This window comes from Herpailurus yagouaroundi, unplaced genomic scaffold (assembly GCF_014898765.1).
Source record: "Herpailurus yagouaroundi ecotype Mexico unplaced genomic scaffold, PumYag 254, whole genome shotgun sequence".
In the NCBI taxonomy this organism is placed as follows: domain Eukaryota; kingdom Metazoa; phylum Chordata; class Mammalia; order Carnivora; family Felidae; genus Herpailurus; species Herpailurus yagouaroundi.
In genome coordinates, this window is record NW_024412471.1 from 2486070 (window position 1) to 2510240 (window position 24171).

At 38.5% G+C, this 24171-nt stretch overlaps 1 protein-coding gene across 3 annotated transcripts in view; it reads right to left on the reverse strand.

Moving 5' to 3' along the window:
- VPS45 (vacuolar protein sorting 45 homolog) overlaps positions 1 to 24171 on the reverse strand; it is a 67122-nt gene that overhangs the window by 18617 nt on the left and 24334 nt on the right. For all 3 annotated transcript variants that reach the window (XM_040461226.1, XM_040461228.1, XM_040461227.1), the window contains exon 14: positions 7905 to 8036. In XM_040461226.1, the coding sequence (XP_040317160.1) occupies positions 7905 to 8036 (132 nt within the window). The remainder of the gene's footprint in view (positions 1 to 7904; positions 8037 to 24171) is intronic.

The window sequence follows — 24171 nt, forward strand, 5'->3', positions numbered from 1 at the left end:
TGAGACTGTATCAAACTAAAAAAGCTTCTATACAGCAAAGGAAGTCATCAACAAAATGAAAAACCTACTGAATTGAGAAAATATTTGCAAATCATACATCCAAAAAGGGGTTAATATCCAAAATTCATAAAGAACTCATATAACTCAATGAAAAAAACAAACAATTCAATTAGGGGTGCCTGGGTGACTCAGATTGGTTAAGCAATCTGACTGCAGCTCAGGTCATGATCCATGGTTCATGGGTTCAAGCCCATGTTGGGTTCTGTGCTGACAGCCCAGAGCCTTGAGCCTGCTTTGGATTCTGTGCCTCCCTCTCTCTCTGCCCCTATCCCACTCATTCATTCTCTCTCTCAAAAATAAATAAACATTAAAAAAAATAATTTGATTAAAAAATGGGCAGAGGATTTGAATAAACATATTTCCAAAGAAGTCATACTGAAGGCCAACAGGTACATGAAAAGATGTTCAACATCAGTAGTCATCAGGGAAATGCAAATCAAAACCAGGATGAGCCATTACCTCACACCTGTTAGAATGGCTATTATCAAAAAGGCAAAAAATAACCAGTGTTGGCAAGGATGTGGAGAAAAGGAATTCTTTTTTTTTTTTTTTTTTTTTTTTAATTTTTTTTTCAACGTTTATTTTATTTTTGGGACAGAGAGAGACAGAGCATGAACGGGGGAGGGGCAGAGAGAGAGGGAGACACAGAATTGGAAACAGGCTCCAGGCTCCGAGCCATCAGCCCAGAGCCCGATGCGGGGCTCGAACTCACGGACCGCGAGATCCTGACCTGGCTGAAGTCAGGCGCTTAACCGACTGCGCCACCCAGGCGCCCCGAAAAGGAATTCTTATGTACTGTTGAGGGAATGTAAACTGTTGTAGTCTCTATGGAATAGAATATGGAGGTTCCTCAAAAAATTCAAACTAGAACTACCATATGATCCAGCAATTCCACTTCTGGGTATTTATGTAAAGAAAACAAAAACACTAGCTCAAAAAGATATACACACCCCCACGTTTGTTGGAGAATTACTTTCTTTTTTAAAAAAATATTGATTTATTTTGAGAGAGAGAGCATGTGTGCAGGCAGAGACAGAGAGGGAAAGAGAGAATTCCAAGCAGGTTCCATGCTGTCAGCACAGAACCGGGCTTGGGGCTCGATCTCATGAACCATGAGATCATGACCTGAACCCAAATCAAGAGTCAGATGCTTAACCAACTGAGCCATCTAGGCACCCTGCAGAATTATTTTCAATAGCCAAGATAAGAAAACAACCTAAGGGTCCATCCATAGACGGATGGATAAAGAGAATGTGGTGCATATCTATACAATGAAATAATAGCCATAAAAAAAAAAGGAAACTTGCCATTTGTGAAAATATAGCTGGATCTTGAGGGCATTATGCTAAGTGAAATAAACCAGACAGAGAAAGACAAATGTTGTATGATCTCACTTATATGTAGACTCTAAACAAAGCAAAACAAAATAAAACAAAACCAAGCTCACAGATACAGAGAAAAGATTGGTAGTTGCCAGAGGCAGTGGGTGGAGGGGTGGGTGAGATGGGTGAAGGGAGTTGAAAGGTGCAAAACTCATTTTATAAAATAAGTAAATCAGGGGGATATAATGTAAAGTCTGGAAACTCTAGTTAATAATACTACATTGTATATTTGAAAGTTGCGAAGAGAGTAAACCTTAAATGTTTCCCATCACAACAAAAAGCATTTTTTGTAACTATATATGCTGATGGATGTTAACTAGACTTACTGTGGTGATCATTTTGTAAAGTACATGCTGTATACTTGAAGCTAATATAATGTTATATATCAATTATACCTCCATTAAAAAAAAGGTACTTGAGGAACTGCAACTTAAATTATAACTTTTTTAAAAAACTTTGGTGTTTCAGAGTTTATTTATTTATTTTGAGAGAGAGAGAGAGGCAGAGGGAGAGGGAGAGAGAGAGAATCCCAAGCAGGCTCTGCAGTGTCAGCACAGAGCCCAATGCGGGGCTTGAACTCATGAACTGTGAGATTATAACCTGGGTCAAAATCAAGGGTTGTACGCTTAACTGACTGAGCCACAGAGGCACCCGTAAATTATAACTTTGAATGGCAAGTTGAATTTCAGATTCAACTAATGTATATCTCCATTTAAAGTCTTAATGTCTTGGGGTGCCTGGGTGGCTCAGTCAGTTAAGCATCTGACTTCAGCTCAGGTCATGATCTCATGGTTTGTGGGTTCAAGCCCCACATCAGGCTCCACACTGACAGCTCAGAGCTGGAGGCTGCTTCAGATTCTGTGTCTCCCTCTCTATCTGCCCCTTCCCTGCTTGTGCTCTGTCTCTCTCTGTCTCTCAGCAATAAATGTTAAAAAAAAGTTAAAAAAAATCTTGATGTCTTTTAGAAATAGAAGGTATCCCAGGATGAAGATTATTAAAATTGCTACATGAGAGATAAGGTTACATGTAATTTTCTAGGATGCAGGAGATCATTTTTGACCTACTTACCATTACATTAAGTATCTTGGCCCAAATCATAAACTAGTAAGTGGTGGTATCTGACTACAGAATAAACCTCTATTGATCTAAGGTTTTACTTAAGAGATCAGGGAAATCAAGTGACCTGTATCCCAGAAATATCCTGCAATACGCATTTCCCACTCTAGAGGGATAGTAGTTCCTCTATCAGCACATCACACTCCCAGCTATGAGACATGATTTCTTTCCTGTTTATTGAGACATCTATTAATCCATAGCCTTGTGGGGTAGCCCATACCACATTTTACATGATTCCAAGTATAAAAGGAGGGCATTCATCACTCACATCTAAAAGTATACTATTTCCTGATCACTACAATCTCTTAAAATAGTACTTCTGTGCCGTTGAACTCTTAGGGTCAATGCTGTGTGTCACTTATTTCTTTGGACTCTTCCTTAAGAAATAACCCCCATATTACATAGGGAATTGCATAATACACCCCTTCATAAAAATTAAACCCCCACAATTTACAGAAACAAATTATTAAACTTACTCTCCCCCAAATGAAGGTTTTATTGCCAGCTCACAGCAGCCCTACTATATCCAGTTATGAAACTGATTTAAAAAAATATTAACCTTTCCACTTACTGAGAGTCCAAGATTTCAAAATATATTAAGAGATGTGGACTTATGCAACATGCTTAGCAATACCCAAGGTAGCCCACGTTCATCATGAAAATGGAGCCTTTCCACTAAAAGCTGAAGCTAAGTTGCTTTTGATTATTTAGGTCTTTATGATAATTGATCTCTGAAATACAAATTCCACTATCTTTTTACTGATAATGATAAATTTCACGATCTATTAACTAGAGGTTATATATTTATGAAATATATATGATAAAAACCTGATTGATGATTTTATCATTTTATAAATGATAAAAACCTGATTTTGGATCATTTTTGTATTGCAAACATTAATTTTTTTTCCAGGTTGGTAGTTACCATAGTAACTCCCTCCTTCTTAAAAAGTTTCATTGGTTAGGGCCAGCAAACAATCCTGTTCAAGATTTTAATGAACCTTCTATTGCTGAGGCTATTAGCTCAAACATAATTCAGTGTACTGCTTAGCATACTGTTAGGTCAGACGAGGAAATACCAAACCTGGCTAGTTGGAAGACTCTAATATAAAGCTTTTGTAAAAATGCCCCACTTTCTTATTTTTACATAAAAGATTATTTGCTCAGGAACTAGAAAGTATTTTAGGTTATAGAATTAATGTGATTAAAGAAAAATGAGGAATTTGAAAACATGAGGGAAGAAGAAATTAACAAAATATCAAGAAAATTTGAAAAAGAAGCAAAAAGAACTTATAGACATAAAAATATAACCTTTGAAGTTAAAACCTGAATGGACAAATTAAAATAAACACAGATTAGACACAGATGAAGAGAGAATTATTGAAATGGAATACTGATCTGAAAAATTACACAGATCTGCAGCACAGAGAGATATGAATTGACAATATAAATGAAAGGTTAAGAGACAAAACATATCTCATAGGAGTTCCAGAAGGATGGAACAGAGGAAACAGAAAAGCAGCAATGTTAAAAGAAATAATGACTAGAAATTTTCCAATAATTTTGCCAAACATGAGTTTTCATGCCAACTACTATAAATATAAATTCACATTTAGATACATAATACTGAAACAAGAACATCAAAGACAATCTTAAAAGAATCAGAGAATATATTGCCTACAACCCAAAAAAATAATTATATTGAAAGGAGACTTAACAGCAACAATTAAAAATAATATTCCATTTCTTCTGACTTTTAAGTGCTGAGAGTAAATTATCAACCTGGATTTCTAAGCTTAATAAACTAAGATATTTTTATACAAAAAATCAAACTGACTAGTAGCTAAAAGAACTACTAAAGGATTTTTAAAAATGTTTTTAATTTTATATTTGAGAGAGAGAGAGAGAGAGAGAGAGCATAAGCAGGGGAGACAGACTCTGAAGCAGGCTCCAGGCTCTGAGCTGTCAGCACAGAGTCTGACGCGGGGCTCAAACCCAAGAGCAGTGAGATCATGACCTGAGCCAGAGTCGGATGCTTAACCCACTGAGCCACCCAGGTGCCCCAAGGATGTTTTTAATAAGAAGAAAATTGGATTAGAAAGAAGGAGCAGAGTGAAAAAGCTAGTGTTGGGGGGCAGGGGAAGCAAATACATAATGACAACTGAAAAATAATGATGATGATTAACCAAATTAATCATAATTATAAAAACAAGATGGAACCAAAATGCTAACTATGATAGCTTGTCAGTTGGGAGGAAGCTGATCAGAGATCCTTCTGATCATTCCAAGATCCTTGTATTATTTGTGAGAAAGGCAGAAATAGATTACTTTTAACCTGTTTCTTCATTCATTCAACAAATATCTTTTAAGGGCAGGTAAAACTAATCTGCGGTGATAGAAGTCAAAATAGTGATTACTTTGTGAGAGTTGTGACAAGGAGGGGACGTGAGGCATAAGGGAGACTTCTGGAGATGCTGGTAACATTCTACGACTTGGTTTGGGTAGTAGTGACATAGTTGTATTCACTTTGTCATATTTCATTGAGCTGTCTGCTTATCATTCATACGCTTCTCTGTATGTAATGAAGTATGCAAGTATATATTTCTATAAATTATAAAAGGAAACTACCGCACAATTTACTACAAAATAAAATTTTGATGGATTATAAAGCTATAACTTTAAATGCAAGTCTTAAAAATGGAAAAAATAGAGGTTAGCATTTACATAATTTTGGCTGGGAAAGAACTAAGAACGGCACCAAAGGCAGAAATCACTGGTAGTTTTGACTACATAAAAGTAAAAATAGGGGTGCCTGGGTGGCGCAGTCGGTTAAGCGTCCGACTTCAGCCAGGTCATGATCTCGCGGTCCGTGAGTTCGAGCCCCGCGTCAGGCTCTGGGCTGATGGCTTAGAGCCTGGAGCCTGTTTCTGATTCTGTGTCTCCCTCTCTCTCTGCCCCTCCCCCGTTCATGCTCTGTCTCTCTCTGTCCCAAAAATAAATAAAAACGTTGAAAAAAAATTAAAAAAAAAATAATAAAAAATTTTATACAAAATACTGTGAATACTATCAAACGGATCATCAAACAAGAAAAAAGATTTGCTAAAATATGTAACAAATGGTCAATATCCTTAATTATACAGATATAATTAATAAAAATCATTGGCAAAAAATAACCAAATTGTAAAATGGGCAAAGAATATGAACTGGGCAAGTAAATAAACTTAAAAAAAAAAAAAAAGGAGTGCCTGGGTGGCTCAGTCAGTTAAGCATCTGACTCTTGGTTTCAGCTTAGGTCATGATCACACAGTTCATGAGTTTGAGCCCCACGTTGGACTCCGCACTGATAGCGAGAAGACAGTTTGGGATTCTCTCTCCTACTCTCTCTGCCTCCCCCCACCCCCCACACCTGTGTGTGCACACTTGTATGTGCTCTCTCTCTCTCTCTCTCTCAATAAATAAATAAACTTAAAAAAAAATATGAACTAGCAATTCAAAAAGAGCTATATAAATGGCCAGTAAGCTCTAGAAAACTGACAAAGCAGTTAAGTAATTTGCCTAAACAGTAAGAGGGAAAGTCAGGATTCAAACTCTGGTAATCTTATCTTTCAATTAATATTTGTTTAATGAATGAATGATTATATACTTAACACTAAAAGATGTATACATCATAGACTACAAAATTCAGGTCATAAAACAGAATGTATAAGATATCCCTTTCTGCTGATACACTCACATAAATCAGGCTCAGAAAAAAAAAGATCTCACCAGAGTGACTCAGTTGGTTAAGCATCCGACTCTTGGTTTCAGCTCAGGTTATGATCTTGTGAGTTTAAGCCCTGCATTGGGATTCTTTCCCTCTGCCTGCCCTTCCCCCACTCATGCTTTCTCTCTCTCTCTCTCTCTCTCTCTCTCTCTCTCTCTCTCTCTCTCTTAGAATAAATAAATAAACTTAATTCACAAAAAAAAAAAGCATGCTGGAAAGATCAAGGTGTAACAATGGTTAGATTATGGAAGCTTTTTTTTCTCTTTATATTTTCTGAATGAAAAGAATTTCAGAATAAATACATATTACTTCCATGATAAAGGGGAAAAGTTATGTTAAAAGGCCAAACAGCAATACAAACAAAAAAGAACACAAACACCTCTAAATGACTCCTGATGTATTCCATGTGTTCCTGGCTCAGCATGGACAGATCTCTCAGTGCCCCATCATTAAATTCAACTATCATACCACGGTTCTCCATCTCCTCCTATCTTTCCTACTCTTAGTTTTTTGTTTTTTAAAGTTTATTTATTTAAGAGAGAGAGTGAGAGAGCGTACACAAGAGGGAGGAGGGGCAGAGAGACAGTAGAGAGAATCCCAAGTAGGCTCTGCCCTGTTAGCATGAGCCCAAGGTAGGGCTTGATTTCAAAACCTGTGAGATCATGACCTGAGCCAAAATCAAGAGTCGGATACTTACTTGGCTGAGCCACCCAGGTGCCTCTCCTACCCTTAGTTTCCAAATTAATCTTCCTAAAATACTGTGACTCTCTTGTAATTTCTATTGCTTAAATACTTTCAATGATTCTTCATTTTCATTCTCAGCCTGGAATTCAAGGCCTTTCACAATTATAGCATTCAGTCAACGTTTTCACTTATTGTGCACATTCCAGCTGGTTGACTATTTGCTCTTCTTTTCCTATGCATGTTGCCTACAGCTTCTGTAACTTGTTCATGTGGTTAACTCTGCCTAGAATGTATTCTTCCTCTTCGTGTCCATTTTCTACCCATGGCTCAGCTTATGCACTATCTTCTCCATGAAATATTTGCTAATTTTTCTTAGTCACACTGAGAAGCCATGGCTCTTTAGTCTGTCTCTCCAGGCACTTACTTTGTTATTTTTTTCATGTTCTATCTTTCCTAACAGACAATGACTTCCTTGAAGTAGGATCTGTATCTTATTTATCTTTGTATTCTTCTTACTACTTATTGAATAAATGTAATTAATAAACAAAATAGAAAAACTCATGGAATTCAATATGATTATGCTTTAGTATTTTCAAAGTACCAGTCTGTGGCTATTAGATTTCTCCTTTTTTGAACATAAGAAATATAAAGTGTTAACAGTACAGGCTAGTCCTTATACTCTAGGTCCCTTGAACTAATTAAGTGATTTATGAACCTAATGGGAGTATAGATCCTTCATTTCACACCAAGTCTAAATTGCTAAATTGCTCTATGAACTGTTGCATCTTGGTCTAGAGCAGTTTACTCAACATTGACCTTACCTTTCCTACATAAAAGGAATTTAAGTTTTATTCTCTAGGAAGGGGAACAGAGTTGTAGGATGGAATGTTCTCCCTTACCTTTTTGTGTTATGCACTGTGGTTCCTCCCAGGACAATCCTCACTCCAGGAGTGGTACGGTTCAGGTTATAAACTGTTAGAGCCTCTTCATAGGTGGCTCCTCCAATTATAAACACAACGATATCCTGAGGTCTGCAATAATGAAGAAAAGTCAGTATCATAGGATAAGAGGGGAAAAAGGCAAAGATTTGTTGTTACTATGATATGCACAGTTTTAATTTCTAAATCTTTCATTTTTGGTGGAAGAAGCAGAATTAAAGCAGAATAGAATAAAAGGCTTAAAAAAAGTTTTAATTATCTGAAATTGGCAGGAAACAGAGCAGGAAATGCTGAATAGTGATTTGCTTTCTGTTTATGAGCGGATGTCTTATAATTTCTGTGCTGTGGATTTCAGAATAGCACAATAGTGTTTGCTAGAACCAAATGTAGAAATATTCTTTTATATTCAAGAGGCTTCAGAGTACTTCACTGTGACATGATATCAATATAGCAGTAATTTATGCTTGTACTACACAACTCCTTTCGTATATAAGCCCTTTATCAAATACTTAGTACAGTGTCATTACAATGGCCTCTGTCCAAGGACCTTAAAGTATTTTGGAAAGTACCGGTATATTAGGATGTTCCCATAAGATGGAAACTAGAAACATTTAGTATTTTGAGTGTAAAAAGAGATTGGGACACATAAATAATGACACTTCTAGGAAATCTACCTCTTTGTAAAATCTTTGTTCTTGAATCCTTTGAAAAACCAAGGAAAAAAAAAAAAAAAAAAAAACAACAACCCTGAAAACAAACAAATGAAAAACTCTTGCGTCTGGTTTTGATACTGGAGATACTGACACATCAACTCAGTCACTTGCCTCACTTATCCACTGTGTGGGTAGCACAGTGCAGTTTTATGTGTTCCAACCTTTATCAGAATGGCTTATAACAAAGTAAGTGGACCTCGGTGGGGAGGGGGGAAAAAAGTAAGGACCTCCTATTGGTCCCTTCTGTAGATACTCACAAGAAGGAGACCATATCATTCCAAAACTGTTAAAGTTTGCCTTGTTTTTTCTCATGCCATCAAAAGAAGATACAATTACTTAATTTTAGTAGGCAAGTAATTTTATTAAATGACTTAACTGCACATTATTTAAAACTACATCAAGCAGAAGCATCCATTTGGAGGTTATAGCACAAAATTAAACAGAAACATCTTTAATCATATGTGCTTATGTATAAATCATGAAAAAGAGGACCTACATTTCCTTTCTGTTCATCTCTTTCTTTTCTTCTTCTTTTTTTTAATTTTTTTTTCAACGTTTATTTATTTTTGGGACAGAGAGAGACAGAGCATGAACGGGGGAGGGGCAGAGAGAGAGGGAGACACAGAATCGGAAACAGGCTCCAGGCTCTGAGCCATCAGCCCAGAGCCCGACGCGGGGCTCGAACTCAAGGACCGCGAGATCGTGACCTGGCTGAAGTCGGACGCTTAACCGACTGCGCCACCCAGGCGCCCCTTTTTAAATTTTTTTTTAATGTTTATTTATTTTTGAGACAGAGAGAGACAGAGCATGAACGAGGGAGGGGCAGAGAGAGAGGGAGAGGGAGACACAGAATCGGAAGCAGGCTCCAGGCTCTGAGCCGTCAGCCCAGAGCCCGACACGGGGCTCGAACTCACGGACCGCGAGATCGTGACCTGAGCTGAAGTCGGCCGCTTAACCGACTGAGCCACCCAGGCGCCCCACTGTTCATCTCTTTCTAAAACACCATGAAGGAATTAGCTGAGAGAGTATTTATTCTTATGGCACTTCATGGAAACAGAATCAGATATTATGACCATAATTTAAAATGTTCTGAGAATCTGAATTGCAGAGATACCCACTAAGAGGCTCCAGATGATGAAAAGGTAGTTGTTTTGCAACTAATTAGGTAGAGAGTCAATCATGACATTTCTGTGTGAACTTGGAACTTAAAATCATGCCTTTAAATACTAAATTTACTTTTTAAGACAAAATAAACTTCATTTAAGTCTACTTACCTGAAACAATGTACTTAGCACTACAACGCTTTAGGAGTTACTTGCTATTATATATTCTATAATCGTTTTTGTTATTTTAAAATATGCTATTTTAACCTAGATAAATGTTTGCATATGGTATAAAACACAAAAAGGAATACTATAAAAAAAGTGAGTTTCCTCCCTGCCACAGTGCTCTCACACTTCAATTTGTGTAGAGGCAAACACTACTACTTGAATCTTCTGTGTTCTTTCATAGATATTATCTATGGTATATATGCAAATATACACACATATACATATTCACATACATATATACACACACTACATATATATGTATATATATTTATAGCACACACACATAAATAAAAGCATTTTATGTGCACAGTTCTGCTCCTTGCCCTTATCTTGGATCTAGTGTGCATTTTATTTTGTTATTATTTTTTAAAGCTTATTCATTTACTTGGAGAGAGAGCGAGCACGAGCAGGGGAGGGGCAGAGAGGGAGAAGAGAGAGAATCCCAAGCAGGCTCCGTGCTGTCAGTGCAGAGCCCGATGTGGGGCTCGGTCCCACAAACCATGAGATCATGACCCGAGCCCAAATCAAAGAGTCAGACGCTTTGTCAATTGAGCCACCTAGGCACCCTTTAGTATGCATTTTAAACTTTGGTAGATGTCACCAAGCTGCTCCACAGATGTCATTCCACCAGCAACTCAGGAAAGTGTCTATTTCTCCACAACCTTTCAAGTACCGTGTATTATCAAGGCTTTTGATCCTTTTTTTTTTTTTTAATTTTATTTTAGAGAGTGTATGTGAGCAGGGGAAAGGGTCAGAGGGAGAGAGAGAAAGAAAAAGAAAGAGAATCTCAAGCAGGCTCCACGCTTAGTGCAAAGCCTGACATGGAGCTTGATCCCATGACCTGGGATCGACCTGAGCTGAAATCAAGAGTTGGACACTTAACCGACTGAGCCACCCAGGCTGCCCAGTCCTTCTAAGTTGATTAAGTTGATCACTTGTTCCTCCTCAATATACTTTCTTCACTTGGTTTCCAGGGCATCACATTCTTGGTTTTCTTCTTACTTCATTAGTTGCTATTTTTCAGTGTTCCTCGATGGCTTCACCTCATCTCCTTGACCTCTTAATGGTGGAATGCCCAGAGCCCAGTCACTAGTCCTCCTTTCTTCTTCATCTACACTTACTCTCCAGATCTACTTTGCCCAGTGTAGTTACCACTAGCCACATATGGCTATTTAAATTAATTAAAATAAAATAAGGGTGCCTGGGTGGATCTGTGGGTTAAGTGTCTGACTCTTTGATTTTTGGCTCAGGTCACGATCTCATGGTTTGTGAGATCGAGCTCCATATTGGGCTCTGCACTGACAGCAAGGAACTTGCTTGGGATTCTCTCTCTCCCTTTCTGCCCCTCCCCCACTCACACGTGCTCTCTCAAAATAAATAAACATTTAAAAATTAATTAAAATAAAATAAAATAAAATAAAATAAAATAGTCAGGGAGCACCTGGGTGGCTCAGCTGGTTAAGCATCTGACTCTTGGTTTTGGCTCAGATCATGATCTCACAGTCGTGAAATCAAGCCCTGTATGGGGCTCTGCGCTGAGCATGGAGCCTTCTTAAGATTCTCTTCTTCCCTCTCCCTCTACTCCTCTCCTGCTTGTTCTCTCTTTCTAAAAAAATAATCGGGGGCACCTGGGAGGCTCAGTTGGCTAAACGTCCGACTTCAGCTCAGGTCGTGATCTCACAGTGTGTGAGTTCGAACCCCGTGTTGGGATCTGTGCTGACAGCTCAGAGCCTGGAGCCTGCTTTGGATTCTGTGTTTCCCTCTCTCTCTGCCCCTCCCCTGCTCGTGCTCAGTCTCTCTCTCTCTCTCTCTCTCAAAAATAAATAAAAAAATTAAAAAATCAATCAATCAATCAATTAATATTTAGTTCTTCAACAGAACTAGTCACATTTCAAGTACTCAACAGTCACATGTGGCTAATGACTACCTTACAGGACAGCACAGAGCACATTTCCATCACTGTAGAAAGTTCTATTGAGCCTACTGATTATCCCTAGATGATCACACCCAAGTTGTATGGTTTCTAAATACATGTCTCTGCTGATGACTCCCAAATCTCTGTCTCCAGCCCAGACAGACCTCTCTCCTAAATGCCAGCCTTAAATATCTATTTACTTGACACTTCTACTTGGATGTTTAACAAATTTCTCAACTCAAATGTTCAAATTCCTAACCTCCCCCAAGCTTGTTTCACCTATAGCTTTCCCCATCTTAGTTGACGGCCAGTCTATTCTTTCAGTTGCTTAGGACAAAAACTGGATTCATCCTAACTCCCCTGTTATGGCTGGAATGAAGCAGATAAATTAGAGACATAGTGAGAGAAAGAGAGGGAGAAGTAAGCATGGACCAGACAATGGAAGGCCTTGAGTCTTCTAGGCCATGGGGGAGTCACTGAAGGGTTTTAACAGGTACCTTGATCCTTTTTTGAAGGACAATTTTGGCAGTTGTGTGAGAATGGACTGGGGGATGCAGGTAGGAAAAACTGGGAAACAAAAGGCTATTGTAAGACTTCTAGAAAGACATGGTGAAAAATGGAACTAAAGAAATACCAGGAGTGTAGAGAGAGACTGGATATAGAAGACACAAAAAATGAGGACTCTTCAGAATTTGGTCAATGATTAAATGTGGAGGATGAGGATAAAGGGAGAGGACATTATATGTTTAAGTTTTCTGGTTTTGGTGACTAGGTATAGTGGTTTAGGTTTGAGAAAGCAAGCAGCACTGATTTACCGAAAATAAGACAAAAACATGTATTGGAGATACCTGTGGAGCATCCCAACAGAGACGTCCACTAAACATCTATCTGGACATTTAGGCCTAGTGATTTCCCTGAATACAAGTGGCAGCTGAAGCCATGGGAATAGAGTTCTTTTTTTTTCTTTTAACTTTTGAAGAAAGTTGATTTATTTTGAGAGAGAGGGAGAGAAAGAGAGAGAGGGATAGAGCGTGTGAGAGGGGAAGGGCAGAGAGTGAGGGAGATAGACAATCCCAAGCAAGCCTTGCGCTGTCAGCGCAGAGCCAGACATGGGGCTCGATCCCACGAACTGTAAGATCATGACCTGAGCTGTAACAAAGAGCTGGACGCTTAACCGACTGATTCATCCAGGAGCGAGGAGTTCTACCTAAGGAGGTCGTGTAGTATGAGAAGAGAACCCAAAGACAGAGCTTTGGGGAATCTTTAACATCTACAGGCTAAGCAAGATGAATAGCCAGCAAAGGTAACTGAGAAACTATCAGAAAAGTAGGAGGAGAACCAGAAGGGAGTGGCCAATGGACAAGTGACTTTCAAGAAGAACAGAATGGTTAACAGTGTCAAATGCACAGTGGGTAAGTAAGGTGAGGACTGAAAGAGACCGCGGTGCATGCTGCTGTGATGTGCATTTGTAAGAAAAGTCTTAGTGTATTATTTTGGAGTAAGAACCCAGGCTGCATGGATTGAAGAAGTGAAGACAGTGATTTCATTCAAGAAGCCTGGCAGTGAAAGGAAGGAGACAGAGAAGAACGCAGGCTCAAGGGTTTTAGAATTATTGCTTGTTTAATAGGAGAAACCCGAGTATGCTCATAGTCTGTGGGAAAGTAGTTAGACAAGGAGAAGCTGAAAATATAGGAGGGAGGGAAAGAGAAGGAGGGAATCAACACAGGAAGGTCTCAGGAGATGACAGGAGTCTAAGACAAGAGTGTTGACAGAGTGATTAGCTCCAAATAGGAAAAAAGGATGTATTTCCGTTAGAGTGGAGGAAGGACATAAAGGTAGGGATATGTAAATAAGTTTATAAAAATGGGGGCTAGACACTGAGGGAGTTAATGTCTGACAGATTCAATTTTTTTCTCTAGGAAACACTGCTGGGCTCTGGGGTGGATTAGGTGATTTGTAGAGAATGGAAAACATTCAAAACTGATGTGGAGAATGAGACAAAGAGAGAGAATAAAGGGTACATAAAAGTTTGAGTATCTTTCATGTTTAAAAGACACTTTTAAAAGTTTGGTTGGCTCAGTTGGCTGAGCGTCTGACTTTGGTTCAGGTCATGATCTCTCAGTTCATGAGTTCAAGCCCCCCATCTGGCTCTGTGCTGACAGATTTGGATTCTGTGTCTCCATCTCGCACTCTACCCCTCCCCTCTCTCTCTCTCTCAAAAAATGAATAAACGTTAAAAGAATTTTTAAAAAAAGTTTGAGTGTCCTGGAAGGCCCAAGTGAGTTTAGAAGTAATGAATTTGTAGTGGCACTAAGCTATAATTTGTGTTATTTCCTCTAGTATCACAAAGAAGTAGATACCAGCCTTTAGGCTAAGTTATTAATCCAGTATTAATCTAGTGCTTTAGGCTGTAGGGAAAGAGGTTCTTTGTAAACTTGCAGGAAAGCATTACCTGAATCACTAAAATTCTCTATACCATCAAGGTTTTTTCCGTCAAGTCCTTGCCTCCAGTTACTGGCCAGCTTTTTCTTGTGGAGAAAGGCCATTTGCTTAAGAAATGCTGTATGATTATGACAGTAGTATTTTTTCACCAAGTATGATTAGCTTTTAATTATTTGGGGACTGAATATTCAGGCAAAATACAGGTTCTCTTCTTTTTCTCCAACTGACATGGGCTGTTTCAGTTCGGACTAATACTTCTACAGAAGGGGAACATGAACAGCTAAAACTCAAGTTTAGTTCTTGTCAGATCTTTAGGAAAGATTTTTTTCTTTAATTTGTTTTATTATTTTGAGAGAGAGAGAGAGAGAGAGAGAGAGAGCGCACGCATGTACATACATGGGGGAGGGACAGAGAGAGAGGGGGAGAGTCAATCCCAAGCAGGCTCCATGCTGTCAGCGGAGAGTCTGATGAGGGGCTCAATCTCATGAACAGTGAGATCATGACATGAGCTGAAATCAAGAGTTGGACAAATCGATTTCTTAAGGGGATCAAATAAGCTACAGTTGGCTATAATTTTAAATATGGACAGGAATCTCTGTAACCTTTATCATAGCATTACCCTCATGGATATATGCAATTTCTTTTTAACACCAAACTATGAAGGATATAAGTTTCTAATTCTTCCCACTATATTGATTCAAGAAGTACCAATGAGCTGAGATAATAATGGCTTCCCAAATACAGTCATTACTGGTTTAATATTCATTAAAGGAAGTGAAGAATTAGTTCTGTGGAGGAAAAAAATCCAGTGTTGGAAGAATGTGCCATCAAGGAGACAGAAGACATTCTGTCAATTGTTTGGTCTATGTTGTAACCATCTGAGGTCAGCCTAGGTAGAAAATGGGGAAAAAAGCAGTTACACTGTTCGGAGAAGTAATAAAATCCTCAAAGCTGAAATGAAATTCCATTCTCAAAAAAAATGAGTATTTTTTTACAGTGAGACTCTTTACATTGAGGGACAATTCTAGACCTGTTATGCAGTTTATCTTGAGTAAATACTCATGAATTGCACAGATTATTTCATTAAGAAGAAGGGAAGGAAGTTTCTCCCTTGCAGGGAGAAGAACCAGACAGGAACACTTCTGTTTTGAGCTTCTGATCTGATAAGTCAATTTAAAAAGCAGCTGGGCAGACTAATGAGGATCATCCTGGAAAATATTTGTTGATTTTCTATAGCTTCCCTCTATTTACCTCAAGAGTACACATCTGTCTCTTATGGAAAAGAAAGGCGAGAACTGAGAAGGAATAAAGTCAAGCAGACTCCGAGTAGAGTCTGAGAATTCCACCCTTTAGCCTGACAATTTCAGGGTGCCAGAGTATTTTCGTGTTACTGGAGAGGGAAGAAATGTCAACAGACAGTACCTGTGGGTGTAGGTTATATTAACATAAGGACAAAACTTAGATACAGGGATAGACTCTTACAGTCTGACTTAATTGTGTACTTAAAAAAGATGACTATGTCACATTTGGTTATGAAAACATTAATAAATGTTTTCCTGAGCCTCCTACTACTTATTCAAACTGGCTTAAGGAGGAACATCAACGGAAAAAAAAAAAAATCCCTGACATTTTCCTTTTCATTCCTTTCCCTGGTGAATTTTAAAAGTAGATGTTCTGATGGGGCCAACAGTAAAATACACGACAAATCATTTTTATATGATGGTTAGAGCTAAGTGGAATACACAGGTTCAATTCTTTGTACACATCTTGCTGTGCTCTGTAATTCACCATAGCAACCAAAAGCATTAATTAATGCCGGCAACAAACATTAGAATAAACAGCAGTCAGTTCATGCTGTATATAGATATACAAGGATACCTTGAGAACTCAACCAATTTACACCTTATTTTATTAGAAAAATAAACAGGGGCGCCTGGGTGGCGCAGTCGGTTAGGCGTCCGACTTCAGCCAGGTCACGATCTCGCGGTCCGTGAGTTCGAGCCCCGCGTCAGGCTCTGGGCTGATGGCTCGGAGCCTGGAGCCTGTTTCCGATTCTGTGTCTCCCTCTCTCTCTGCCCCTCCCCCGTTCATGCTCTGTCTCTCTCTGTCCCAAAAATAAACAAACGTTGAAAAAAAAAATTAAAAAAAAAAAAAAGAAAAATAAACAAAAAATTCTCACATATAGTATTTCTGGAAATCATTACTTCCATACATGAATAAGCTGAGTAGAAAAACTTAAACTTTTGGGGCGCCTGGGTGGCGCAGTCGGTTAAGCGTCCGACTTCAGCCAGGTCACGATCTCGCGGTCCGTGAGTTCGAGCCCCGCGTCAGGCTCTGGGCTGATGGCTCAGAGCCTGGAGCCTGTTTCCGATTCTGTGTCTCCCTCTCTCTCTGCCCCTCCCCCGTTCATGCTCTGTCTCTCTCTGTCCCAAAAATAAATAAAAGTTGAAAAAAAAAAAAAGAAAAACTTAAACTTTTAAGAGGCAATATTTTATTTACTTTGTGGACCACTGTGTTTATGGCTAAAATTTAATTTTTTGAATACACTTACAGATAGTAAAGATCTTATGAGCATTTACTGGAAAAAAGGCCAATGTTAAAGGACTGCTGCCTTTATAGAAACAAAAATAAACTGCTACAACAAGATTCTACTAAATTTGTGTAAACGTGAAAAAGTACTTCCGTTTTGAATTGACTATGGAATGCATGACCAGATAGCTCCATTTTCTCACCAAATGTTTAAGTTGCTTGTTTTTATCAGGGACAAGAAGCAATTCTGGAGTGAGAAGGAAAAATGAGCCTGTTAAATAGGCTATGTGGGAGTCCCATCTGCAGAAGAAAGATCAAAACTCAATTTGTAGATATGGCTATACTGCCAAACAGGTAAACCATGAATTTAATAGCTAAGGGCTAAAACATTTCTACAAGCGTTCCTGGTTTTGCAAAAAAGTTGTATTCTTGCCACATCTCCTTTGATACTTTCTAATAACAACAAAACCAAGGAGCTCTATCATGATGAGACTTAACTTACATAAAGATGACTAAAATCAATGACTCTTCTCAATGTGATGATCCAAGACAGTGGCTACAACTGAGAATGAGGCCAAGTGGAGGCAAAATACTGTGGACAGTTGATGGCAAACTGTAAAAATCTCAATTTTCTGGGAACATCAACAAATTTTATCCTTTAGTTTAAATTTTCCAACTGTAAATCTTGTCATTTCAACTGTTTTAAATGCCTACATAATAAATTTGACAACATCTATTGGACACCTATTTGTAAAGCACTGTGTTAAATATTGTGAAAAACCCAATATTAATAAAACATAGTTTTTACTTCAAGATTATGATACCTAATGCAATATCTAATGGGAAAGATAGATATGTATACATCTAACTACTGTCTCAACATCCAGAGGTAACCACTATTAACATTTTCTTGTTAATTCTTCAAGAAATATTTACTATATACATAAGCATATATATTACATACATATTATGCATGCCTGTAGCGAAGCAGACTTGTTTATATACACATACGTATATAATCACATTTATGCTTAGATATGTTTTTTTACACAAAAGGGATATTATAGCATCTTGTTTTTCTATCCAATGTATCTTAGAAAGTTTTTGTATTACCCCAAGAAGAGTTAACACCATTTTTTAAGAACACATAGCACTGTACTACAATTTAGGTAACAAGTCCTCTACTGATGGATATTTAGCTTGTTTCTGTTTTTCCTTTTTTAAAAGTTTATTATTTTTGAGAGAGAGCGAGTGAGTAGGAGAGGGGCAGAGAGAGAGGGGGACAGAAGATCAGAAGCGGGCTCTGTGCTGACAGCAGAGAGCCTGATGCGGGCTCGAACTCATGAACTGCGAGATCAACACCTGAGCTAAATTCCAACACTTAACTGACTTGAGCCATCCAGGCGCCCCTTGTTTTTGTTTTTGTTTTTTTCCCTTAAATTATTACAAATAATGTTTTGGTAACTATCCTTGTTTATAGGTGTTTGTGTACTTGCACAATATATCTACATGGAATTGTTCAGTAGGTCTTTTTTTTTTTTTTTTTTTGTTTTTGAGACAATGCAAGAGACAGAGTGCAATCAGTGGAGGGGCAGACAGAGGGAAACAAAGAATTTGAAGCAGGCTCCAGGCTCTGAGCTGTCAGCCCAGAGCATGACACGGGGCTCGAACTCACAAACCGTGAGATCATGACCTGAGCCGAGTCGGATGCTTAACCGACTGAGCCACTCAGGCGCCCCTTCAGTAGGTCTTTTTAAGGCCTCTGTAGTCTTCCTTCTGTTAAGTGGGGCCAGAAAGTGACATAGGGATCTTCTGCGCCCTCCTCTGTTGTTGTGTAACCAACTTCCCTGCCTTCTTCAATGTTTCCGTTGACCTAGAGGCTCATGATACAGTTGCAGTGTTTTCTCCTGACCTCTTTTCTTGGTCACTGTCTTATTCCCTAAAGACTTTAGCTCTGATTTATTGTCCTCCTTCTCACTGTTGTTCCTTTCAGGATTTTCAGTGACTTTCACATCAATGTGGATTACTCATCTTCTATCCTGGTCTCCTCATCCAGGATGATCTGTTCTTCCATCCCACATTACCAACATCCATGATTATACACTTGATCTTAACCAAAAGGCTGAGAAGTGATCCAACATCCATGATTATAACACAAACTTTTTCACTACAAATATGTGCACTGTGAAATCTTGAATCCAAGATCTGTTTCTCCAATAATTACCTCCTTAACTTCTAATTCACTTATACTAATACTTCAACTATAATAATTCTTTGACGTCATCAATACCTCCAATCCACTCAACAATACTTTATTCACCATCCAATAACCTCCTTCTGTTTTCAGTTCCCCAAATCCTGGTTGGGCCCAGCTATCACCCTTATCCTCATTTATTTATTTAAACTTTATTTTTTAAATTTACATCCAAATTAGTTAGCATATAGTGCAACAATGATTTCAGGAGTAGATTCCCTAATGCCCCCTACCCATTTAGCCCATTCCCCCTCCCACAACCCCTCCAGTAACCCTCTGTTTGTTCTCCATATTTATGAGTCTCTTCTGTTTTGTCCCCCTCCCTGTTTTTATACTGTTTTTGCTTCCCTTCCCTTATGTTCATCTGTTCTGTGTCTTAAAGTCCTCATATGAGTGAAGTCATATGATATTTGTCTTTCTCTGACTAATTTCGCTTAGCATAATACCCTCTAGTTCCATCCACGTAGTTGCAAATGGCAAGATTTCATTCTTTTTGATTGCCGAGTAATACTCCATTGTGTGTGTGTGTGTGTGTGTGTGTGTGTGTGTGTGTGTGTGTATCACATCTTCTTTATCCATGCATCCATCGATGGACATTTGGGCTCTTTCCATACTTTGGCTATTGTTGATAGTGCTGCTATAAACATGGGGGTGCCTGTGTCCCTTTGAAACAGCACACCTGTATCCCTTGGATAAATACCTATAGTGCAATTGCTGGGTCATAGGGTGGTTCTATTTTTAATTTTTTGAGGAATCTCCATACTGTTTTCTAGAGTGGCTGCACCAGCTTACATTTCTACTAGCAATGCAAAAGAGATCCTCTTTCTCTGCATCCTCACCAACATCTGTTGTTGCCTGAGTTGTTAACATTAGCCATTCTGACACGTGTGAGGTGGTATGTCATTGTGGTTTTGATTTGTATTTCCCTGATGATGAGTGATGTTGAGCATTTTTTCATGGTCTTCTTTGGAGAAGTGTCTATTCATGTCTTTTTTTTTTTTTTTTTTCTATTCATGTCTTCTACCAATTTCTTCATTGGATTATTTGGTTTTTGGGTGTTGAGTTTGAGAAGTTCTTTATAGATTTTGGATATTAACCCTTTATCCAATATGTCATTTGCAAATATCTTCTCCCATTCTGTAAGTTATCTTTTAGTTTTGCTGATTGTTCCATTGCTGTTCAGAAGCTTTTTATTTTGATGAGGTTCCAATAGTTCATTTTTGCTTTTGTTTCCCTTTCCTCTGGAGATGTGTTGAGTAAGAAGTTGCTGCTGCCAAGATCAAAGAGGTTTTTGCCTGTTTTCTCCTCAAGGATTTTAATGGCTTCCTGTCTTACACTTAGGTCTTTCATCCATTTTGAGTTTATTTTTGTGTATGGTGTAAGAAAGTGGTCTAGGTTCATTCTTCTGCATGTCGCTGTCCAGTTTTCCCAGCACCACTTGCTGAAGAGACTGTCTTTATTCCACTGGATATTCCTTCCTGCTTTGTCAAAGATTAGTTGGCCATATGTTTCTGGGTAGCCTTATCCTCATTTAATCTAGTATAGCCAAAAGTTGCTGGAGAAAACCACTGGGCTCATGGGCTCTATTTTATTTTATTAAAAAAAATTTTTTTAATGCTTATTTATTTTTGGGAGAGACAGAGCATGAGCAGGGCAGGGGGAGGAGCAGAGAGAGAGACACACACAGAATCCGAAGCAGGTTCCAGGCTCTGAGCTGTCAGCACAGAGCTGGACGCGGGGCTCGAACTCACAAACCGTGAGATCGTGACCTGAGCTGAAGTTGGATGCTTAACCCACTGAGCCACCCAGGCACCCCTCATGGACTCTATTTTAAATTAATGACCACAAAACTCTAATGGGCACTCAATTTGGCTAGAAGTCCTACTTACATTTCCCTAGTAAATTTTATTCCTATCCTGCAAGTTGAGTTTCACAGTATTTTCTTTTTACCCACTACCTCAGCTGATCACCTGACATCATGTTTTCCTGAGAAAATACAAGCAATCAGATAAGCTGGCCCCATATTCTCACCATCAAAACTGCTTAGAAGAAAAAAAGTACCTCTGCTTCCAAAGGCTCCTCTGCTTATGCTCTGGATTCCCTATAGGCTTCATTTCAGCTCTTCCTCTTTCTCTTCTGTATTTTCTACTTTGCTTAGGATAATTCTTTTTTTTTTTTTTTTTAATGTTTATTTATTTTTGACAGAGAGAGAGAGACGGAGTGCGAGCAGGGAAGGGGCAGAGAGAGAGGGAGACATAAAGAATCCGAAGCATCTCCAGGCTCTGAGCTGTCAGCACAGAGCCTGACGCGGGGCTCAAACTCATGGACCATGAGATCATGACCTGAACCAAAGTTGGCCGCTTCACTGACTGAGCCACCCAGGCGTACCTCTTTAGAATAATTCTTATCAGATTCTAATCTCATTAGGAATGCTCTAGCTCTCTTACCCTTGAGCCCACACTCTCTCCTAGCTACCATCTACATTTCTCTGACACCTTCATGAAAAAAATTTTTAAAAGTGTTATATACATTTGTTATCTCTATTTTACCTTATATCCCGTAACCCTAATTAGGTTTCCAAGCTCACTGAAACTGGGGAATAGGTCCCCAAAGACCTTCTTCATGTTGCCAAATCTGATGGATTCTTCACTGTTTTTAGCTTTACCTCTTCAGAAGACTAGACTTGGGTTACCACTTACTTCTTGGTCTTTATGACACCATGCTCTCCTGGTTTTCCTTCTACCTTTCTGTCTCCTCCTCAGTGTCCATTTCTGGCTCCACGTCTTCCACTCAATGCTCAGTCCTGGACTCTCTTCTTTTCTCTTTCTATGTTCTCTCCCTAAGTGATCTTATATATATTATATCCTGTAGCTTTAAATATTACCAAAACCCTGTTGACTCCCAATTTGGTATCTAACATTTCATCTTGGTTATCTAATTGGCATCTGCAACTTAACAACTTGATTCCCCCCAAAACCTAAGAGTTATTCCTGACTTCTCTTTTACCTTGTCCCATCAATCTACTCCATTAAGTAAGTCCATTGAGTCTCTCTCCCAGCCTCCTATCCAAACCTCTTTCACTCCTTACATGGACTATTAAAACTGCCTCCTAAGTAGTCTCCCTGCTTCTATTTTTGCCTTCAAAAATCTGTTCTCAAAAAAAAATCCATTCTCATACAAGGTGATCTTTAATAAGTAATTCAGTTCATGTCACTTACATGCTAAGCTCTTCAACAGTTCCCTATGACACTTAAAATTTAAAACCCCTCTTAACCAGGGCCTATAAGACCCTATGTCAAGTAGCCCCCATTTATTTTTTCCACTTTTTTCCCCCTTCCTCGCTTTGCTCCAACCATACTGGGCTTCATTCTGTTCTATCAACTTGCCAAGTTCTCTCTTCGAGGCCTTTGCTCTGACATTCCCTCTGCTTGGGATGCTTTTTCTCCTAATCATTTTGTGATTAGCTCTGTCTTATAATTCAAAGTTAATCTTAAATATCATTGCCTCAGAGAGGTTCTCTCCATCTAAAGCAGCCCTCCTCACCTCTACAAAGTTACTTTGTAGTTTATTACCCTATTCATTTCCGTAGCACTTGTCTCATTCAAATTATATTCTTTATTTGTTTACTGTCTCTGGCATGTAAGTTCCTTAAGGGCAGGTAACTTGTCTTTCCTGTCACTTCTATTTCCCCAGCATTTACAACAGTTTTTGACATATTGAAGGCACTCAATAAATATTTGTTACATAAAAGGATGGAGCAATTGAATTATTAACTGTATTTGTATATAGGTAATAGTGACAAATGCTAACAGAGGCTGACAACTCAGAAAGGTGCATTTTGTTGGCAGAACATCATTCTGAGCTTTGTTTGGAAGTGAATCACCCAAATTAGAAAGGTTTGCTGTTATGAACTAATCATACACAATATACTGTTCTGGTGGTATATGGTGTCCCTTTAACAATAAGTAGCTAATTGCTTGTTTGATAATTCTTTTTCTTTTTTAATTTTTTAAAACATTTATTTACTTTTGAGAGAAAGAGAGAGAGACAGAGCCTGAGCAGGGGAGGGGCAGAGAGAGAGGGAGACAGAGAATCTGAAGCAAGCTCCAGGCTCTGAGCTGTCAGCACAGAGACCGATGCAGGGCTCAAATTCATGAACCATGAGATCATGGCCTGAGACGAGGTCAGAGGCTTTACTGACTGAGCACCCAGGCGCTCCTGTTTGATAATTCTTATATGAAATTCATTAAAAAAGTAGTATTTTTACTTTTATCATATTAATTAGAAAGCTATTTAATAGAGTTATACTGTTTTTCTTTTTTGAGAGAGTGAGAGTGCACATGAGTGGGGGAAGGGAGAGGGAGAGAGAGAATCTTAAATTCTATTTTTAATTTAATTTTATATAAAAAATGTTTATTTATTTTGAGAAAGAGACAGAGCAAGAGCGAGCATGCCTGCATGGGAGGGAGGGGAAGACAGAATCTCAAGCAGGCTCTGCACTGTCAGCATAGAGCCCAACGAAGGGCTCGATCCCAGGAACCATGAAATCATGGCCCAAGCCGAAGTCTAGGGTCAGATGCTTAACCAACTGAGCCACCCAGGCACCAGAGTTATACTGTTTTTCAGAAAGCCTCTAAGATAGGTGAATAGCTTTAGGCTGGTTTTCATTCTTTCCGCTTAGCTGACAGTTCTACATCTTGATGTCAAGGTCCTTAAACATTTTATCTGAATGAATGTACGGTTTGAATTTAGGCCCAGATATTCTGCCTCTCAACCTTGGATTTTTTTAAAAAGATTTTTTTTCTGTTGTTACCAAATTACAGTTTTTATTTTAAAGGAACAAAATGGAAAAAGAATACATTTTATCATATAAAAGAGTTATCTATGTACCTCAAAACATTCTTCTCCTTTCAGAAGTTTATTGTATTTATAAAACACTATTCTTCCAAGACTCTTAGATTATGATTAGCTAAAATAACAGAAGAATTCTATCAATAGTAACAATTCTCACATCAATCTATCCAATAGGGTTCCATTACATATA